This window comes from Mizuhopecten yessoensis, unplaced genomic scaffold, assembly GCF_002113885.1.
Source record: "Mizuhopecten yessoensis strain PY_sf001 unplaced genomic scaffold, ASM211388v2 scaffold7087, whole genome shotgun sequence".
Taxonomy (NCBI): domain Eukaryota; kingdom Metazoa; phylum Mollusca; class Bivalvia; order Pectinida; family Pectinidae; genus Mizuhopecten; species Mizuhopecten yessoensis.
This window is the reverse complement of record NW_018406874.1, coordinates 396,532-403,027: the sequence shown is the minus strand read 5'-3', so window position 1 is coordinate 403,027 and position 6,496 is coordinate 396,532. Positions and strand designations below refer to the sequence as shown.

Here is a 6,496-nt window from a genome sequence, read left to right as displayed (position 1 = left end):
AGATATACCAATAATTTACTTATGTCCTTGTCCTTGTCCATTCATGGTGATTGGAGAGATTGAAGATATACCAATAATTTACTTATGTCCTTGTCCTTGTCCATTCATGGTGATTGGAGAGATTGAAGATATACCAATAATTTACTTATGTCCTTGTCCTTGTCCATTCATGGTGATTGGAGAGATTGAAGATATACCAATAATTTACTTATGTCCTTGTCCTTGTCCATTCATGGTGATTAGAGAGATTGAAGATATTCCAATAATTTACTTATGTCCTTGTCCTTTTCCACATTGTTTCTGTATTAATAATTGAAAAATATATATATTTTTTCATAATTTTATGTTAAAAAAACCTTTGGTCATTTCATTACAAAAAAAAGTACCAGGTATATGTACAAATAATAGTAGATTGGAAATAATGACCTCAGATACTTTAAATGTTTTAGTCTAAATTCTACAATATGGTATGTATATTTCACACTTTTTCTGAGCTTAGATATCACCCAAATTATTTTATTATGAGTATTAAGATATTACTGAAGTATCCTATTCTGTTTTAACAATTTCAGTGATATTTTTGACAACCTTCTATTAGTTAGAGCCAGACATACTAACATTGCCCATTCTGTCTCAGAACTCAGACCACACAATTATATTTAATCTTTACCTGCACTTCTGTTCGATCAAGACTCTTCCACAAATTTGAAAAAGAAGAACAACTAAATTTAGGATTTTTCTTCATCTGTAGTAGATAATATTAGAAACACTTCTTTAACTATGCAAAAATAAATCTGTGTATTTCTCTGTTCTTGATTAAATGAAACTTTTGTCCCGAGTTTTGCTGTACGTAAAAATAGTTGCACACCTCAATATTCTTAAAAGCACATCTGTTTCTATGTATCTTTTCTTAATGTACGACCAAGGCTTGTGAAGGATGAAATAGAGTAGGGTGAAGTGATTATGTATCATTCCTTGCAAAATAAACTAGCTAAAAACCTGAACATACCTTCAGCTTAGATATCTCATTTTTATCTGGTGCTTATATAAGCACATCGTCATCGTTTTCAATTTTGAAAGTATTGAAGAGTCTGAGTATAAGAAATTGGTAAACTTATCAATTTTATTCAATTTCAACTGTATATCATCATTTCAACATTGACTAATTCATTTACTCATTTAAAGCTATCATTTGTATGAAGCCACTGTAATTGATTGAATACACATTCATTTGCAGGTGGAAAATATATGTTTTTGTCGTTGCTATGTATTTGTGATTATTTACACTGATAAAACTTGATGTTTTTATTATTAAGATCAATAGGCACGTTGTGAAGAATGTAGGAATTAGATGTTATTTGTTTACCTGTCTGAGTATGTCTTCCTGTGTGGTTTTCAGAGTGATGATGTGACCAGGATTGCCAATGCATCACAGATTGTAGAGCGAATGGTCAACCAAAACACATACGATGATATTGCACAAGGTGAGATAGCTTGATGACCCCAAATCAAACATTTCTTGCTTTATACTGTAATTCTATATGTTTATGGACATTTTTTAACTACTTAATATAAAGACGTAAATTCCAACTTTTTGTGTGTATCTTCAACAAATCTTACTTGTTTTTAACAGATTTTAAGTACTGGGATGACCCGTCTGATGAGTATCGTGAAAATGAGGGCACATTGTTGCCTCTTTGGCGTTTCACCTTTGAAAAGGCCAAGAAATTGGCTGTTACATCCCTCTGTTGGAATCCAAAATACAAGGACCTTTATGCCGTATCTTTTGGCTCTTGTAAGTTGATGTCGTATGACCACTGCCAAGGGAGAGTAAGAGGATTGTATTCTTCTTAAAAGACTAATATTTGATACAACATAGCAAATGAGCTTAATGTCTTAAGCCTGACCTGAGGTTATAATTTAAATGTATAGAATGTGTAGCTTACAGATGAAGTATTCAGATAAAACCTGATAACTGGTAACAAAAGCTTGGCCAAATTATCCCTCTAATCTTGAGATCTTTGTTTACTTGATGAGCTTTACCCATGGTTCTTTTCTTATAAAAATATTCCAAAGTGCTAAGTAGTTATGAAGATTGTTTATCTCTGTTTTTTCAGACGACTTTATGAAACAAGGAAACGGCATGATTTTGTTTTACTCTCTGAAGAACCCTTCCTACCCCGAATTTATCTACGAGACAGACAGTGGGCTGATGTGTTTAGATGTACACCCAGATCACCCATACCTGGTGGTGGTGGGTTACTATGATGGAAGTGTGGGTGTATTCAACATCGAGTGCAAGGAACCAGTGCACAGGTGTACAGCAAAGAATGGCAAGCACACAGACCCTGTCTGGCAGGTAGGTGTTGGGTACCAGAATGGTGGTAGCAAGGAGCCTCAGAGTACTAATCTTTATTGTTTTATTTGCTAAAAGCCTTATAACGTCTGATAATAGACCATGGGAAGAAAAGTTATGTAAAAGAAAAGCACAAGCCATGGATTTGAAGTTGCATAAAAGAGCCTTATCTTGCCATTAGTAAAAATGAATAAAAAATGCATTTTAATCTGAATTTAGTTTTTTATTTCTCAAACCACTTGTTTGCGAAGTTTGATTGATGTTATGATTGTATATTACAGGTTCGCTGGCAAAAGGATGACTTGGAGAACAACCACAACTTCTACTCTATATCCTCTGATGGCAGAATTGTACAGTGGACCATCATCAAGGTACCGGATTCTAGTGCTTTTCTGCTGTAACTGTAACTTGTATAAAATTGCTCTTTTCTGGAATCAAGCATTTGATACCATTTATTTTTATTGCTTTTTTTATCACAATTTCCATAAAATACAGTTGAGCTATACACAGTGATTTTGACTGATATACACAGTCAGCTTATTTCATATACATTCATTGTATCTGTATTACATGTGCTAAATAATTTGGGTTCTAGAATGAGCTGATCTATCAGGACGTGATCCAGTTGACGTTACCTGAGGCACCAGCGGAAGGGCCTGATGGTACCAAGGTCAGCACTGTTGGTAAGTACACTTGTTAATGGACTTCTCTAGTACAGTTTTTCTCAGCAATGTTGTAAACAGTTTACTTATCAAGATTATTGTTCTGTTATCTTAATCTGAATAAGAGTTAAACATGTATGAGGTATGATTTCAGGCTGTGGTACAGCATTCGACTTCCACAAAAGGAATGACTACATGTTCCTGGTGGGTACGGAGGAAGGTAAAATCCACACCTGCTCCAAGGCCTACAGTAGCCAGTTCCTGGACACCAACCTCGCCCATAACATGGCCGTGTATCAGGTGCGCTGGAACCCATGGCACCCGGACATCTACATCACCTGTAGTGCCGACTGGACTGTCAAGATCTGGGAAGTTAGCCAGAAGACAACTGTAGACACTAACCCAGAAAACACCCAGAATGTCTCTAACAGGTACGGTATTGTAGGTGTTTCTGTAGACAGTTTTCATGTAGACCGTTGTCATGCAGACAAGGGTTCTCTTTAGACAGTTAATTGTCCTGTAGACAGGGGTTATCTGTATGCAGGTGTCATGTGGCAGTTTCCATGTTTACCAGGCATCTTATGTTGTATGTCATATGCTCTTGGTTGACAGGAGTCTTCTAATCAGGATGTAAGACAGGTGTTAAGTATGTAGATACACTCACGTCTTATCGAGGGATCTTTTCGGTTGATTTGGTTGTTGTGAGTGATAAATGATCAACAGAAAATTAATTAATGGGTGAGTTATTGTTGTTTATCACAGGAAAGCCTTGTTTACGTTTGACCTCAACAACTCGGTGGGTGATGTGGCCTGGGCTCCCTACTCCTCTACAGTGTTTGCTGCTGTGACAGCTGATGGAAAGGTAGGCTTCTAGGTCCTGCTCCTTACCTTTGGTAAATAAATTGTATCACAAAGAGAATCCAGTATTAAGGTGCATAGAAAGGCTCAAAAGTGCTTTGATAGCATGAGAAAATGGGGGTCTTTTTCTAGAGGTGATAGCTCAATGGGATGGTCTCTTTGTCAGATTCCACTTAAATGATTTCATTCAGAAAATTTAAGAACAAAAACATTTCTAAGAGTTTGATTTTTGTTATGTGATCTTATATCAATATTGATTCAGGTCTTATCTTATAAAACATTATAACAAGCTTCTCTTTTCCCCTCAGGTGTTTGTATATGATCTAAACATTAACAAGTACGAGCCCCTGTGTGAGCAGATGGTAGCAGTGAAAAAGAAGACCAAGCTTACTCATATAGAGTTCAACCCAGTCTATCCCATTATCATTGTCGGAGATGATAGGTAAGTGTCATTAGTTACTTGGTTCCGCTTCAACGAAAATAAAGCTGAAATTAAAGTATTCAAGATGACGTTTAATCAAATTACAACTCTCAGAAATTACAACTCTCAGAAATTACAAGAAATTAAACCATTACATTTTTTTTTAAATTTCAGGGGTAATGTTACAAGTTTGAAATTGTCACCAAATCTCAAGAAGATGCCAAAGGTAAGTTTCAATGTTGTTTTCTCATTTCTGTATTTCTTATTGAAATATTGAAAATTGAATGTAATTTTAACTGTTTAAATTCATTCATTGATAATTAATGAATCAATAATCTGAAAAATCTAAACTTTGGTCACATACATAAAATAAAAAAAATGTACAGAACGATTTATAAAAGATATTTTTTTCTTTGCAGTGGTTGTAATAATAAACACGTAATTAACTAAACTGTATCATGTGTATAACCATTATTCTTGTTGTACTAATCTCAGTCCCTGAATAGGGGCCCATACATCTCTCCTTCATACTTGTTAAACGTTTATTAGTAAATGTATGTTTATTAGTAAATGTATGTATGTCAGCACTGTGAGTGCGTGCTTGTGACATGGTTTATTTGTTGTGTGTGATGAGACAGTGATCTCACAGGAAGTAGTTTGGTAGTAGGTACTTACTACATTGTCAATGTGTACACCTCAATGTTATCATGTCCGTGGGTCATTGTCTCACTGCTGTTGATGGTAAACACATTGTGTTAGCTAGAGTATACATATATATATATAGAAAAAATAAAATTAACGACCGACTAAAAAACATTAATTTTATTTTTTCTATATTTACTTCCTTCACATGGACATTTAATCACTTTTTATTATATATATATATATGTTTGTTTATTATATCACTGATTATCTAAGGGCTCATCTTTGCTAGGCAAAGGTTACGATCCTGTATGATCCTGTCTTCCTTGATCGTCCAGGATCGTAACCCTTGGCTATCGAAGATGCTAAGGGCTATTCCAGATCTCATGTAGAGTGAGACACTCTAAACCACATAAAGTGCTTAGGGGTCTGAATTACTGCTAGAGAATGAAGTGAGGGGGGGGGGGGGGGGGGGTATATATTGAGTGATATACAGTGATACAACAAGGTCTCCCTGCTCCATCCCCTATGTTTGTGTCAGGAAAAGCCCTAATCAGAGTATGAATTTAATTTATGTATGTATTTCTTGAATGGTCTGTATAATATACATGTTTCATGCACTAGTAAACAAAAATTCAATGAATAACTGATTCTGCCATAGGTCAATACACTAATTTCTGCTATTATTTCCCCTTATTATATATATTTTTTAGATTTAGAATTGAAATCATAAATACAATTGTTTTCTAAACACCTATGTTATGAAACACTGGTGTGTTATGTAACACTGGTGCATTGTTCTAAACATTGACTTTCTGTTGTGTTATTTTTCAAGCATTTCTATTTAGAGGATCCAGAGTTAAATGAAAACGCATTAAGAGTTTTATTACTAGTATCTCTGTGTGTGAGTTGTGACTGGTATTTCATGATTACCAGAGCTTTCTTTTCTCCAGCACAGTGCCACTGGACCATTCCAATATTGGCATATCTTTATCGTATATGTCTCAATCTTGCATTCAAATTTTTACACAACACATTTCAAATTTATTGAAATTTCAATCCTATTTTGAAAACATTTTCGATTTGATACAATGTACTGCACATCCGTATGATTGACACTATCACATATAATGCACAGCTTTATCAAACTTTATTACAGCACATTGATGTGAGAGATTTAACAGATCTAGGGCTATAAATAATTTCACCTATATCGAACATTCGTCGTTGTGTCTCATCTTATTACCGCATTCACATTTTTGGATACAAGTAAGACATAACATTGTAAGACTGGATGTCAACATTGAAAATAATCAAATTGATTTTAAGATTTCATCAAGGTTTACTTTAATTTAAAACTAATAATTTACCAATTTAATTTCGTCTGGTTTGATTTTGATCATTTTGAATTTAAACACCGATTTGATAATGGTTTTCAACATTTATGTACAATCATACAGAAAAATTAACTTGGCTACTATCACAAAGAACAACTGCCTATCACAAAGAACAGCTGCTGCCAAACACATGCATTTCCATACTCAAATTATTGTAAAT

At 34.5% G+C, this 6,496-nt stretch overlaps 1 protein-coding gene across 1 annotated transcript in view; it reads left to right on the top strand.

The window, feature by feature from the left end:
* The window catches only part of LOC110453093 (dynein intermediate chain 2, ciliary-like), a 28,056-nt gene that overhangs the window by 19,594 nt on the left and 1,966 nt on the right, over positions 1-6,496 (top strand). The window contains exons 15-24 of the mRNA XM_021501929.1: positions 450-467; positions 1,400-1,484; positions 1,634-1,795; positions 2,118-2,359; positions 2,638-2,727; positions 2,952-3,039; positions 3,173-3,449; positions 3,781-3,880; positions 4,185-4,318; positions 4,472-4,523. Of these exons, the coding sequence (XP_021357604.1) occupies positions 450-467; positions 1,400-1,484; positions 1,634-1,795; positions 2,118-2,359; positions 2,638-2,727; positions 2,952-3,039; positions 3,173-3,449; positions 3,781-3,880; positions 4,185-4,318; positions 4,472-4,523 (1,248 nt within the window). The remainder of the gene's footprint in view (positions 1-449; positions 468-1,399; positions 1,485-1,633; positions 1,796-2,117; positions 2,360-2,637; positions 2,728-2,951; positions 3,040-3,172; positions 3,450-3,780; positions 3,881-4,184; positions 4,319-4,471; positions 4,524-6,496) is intronic.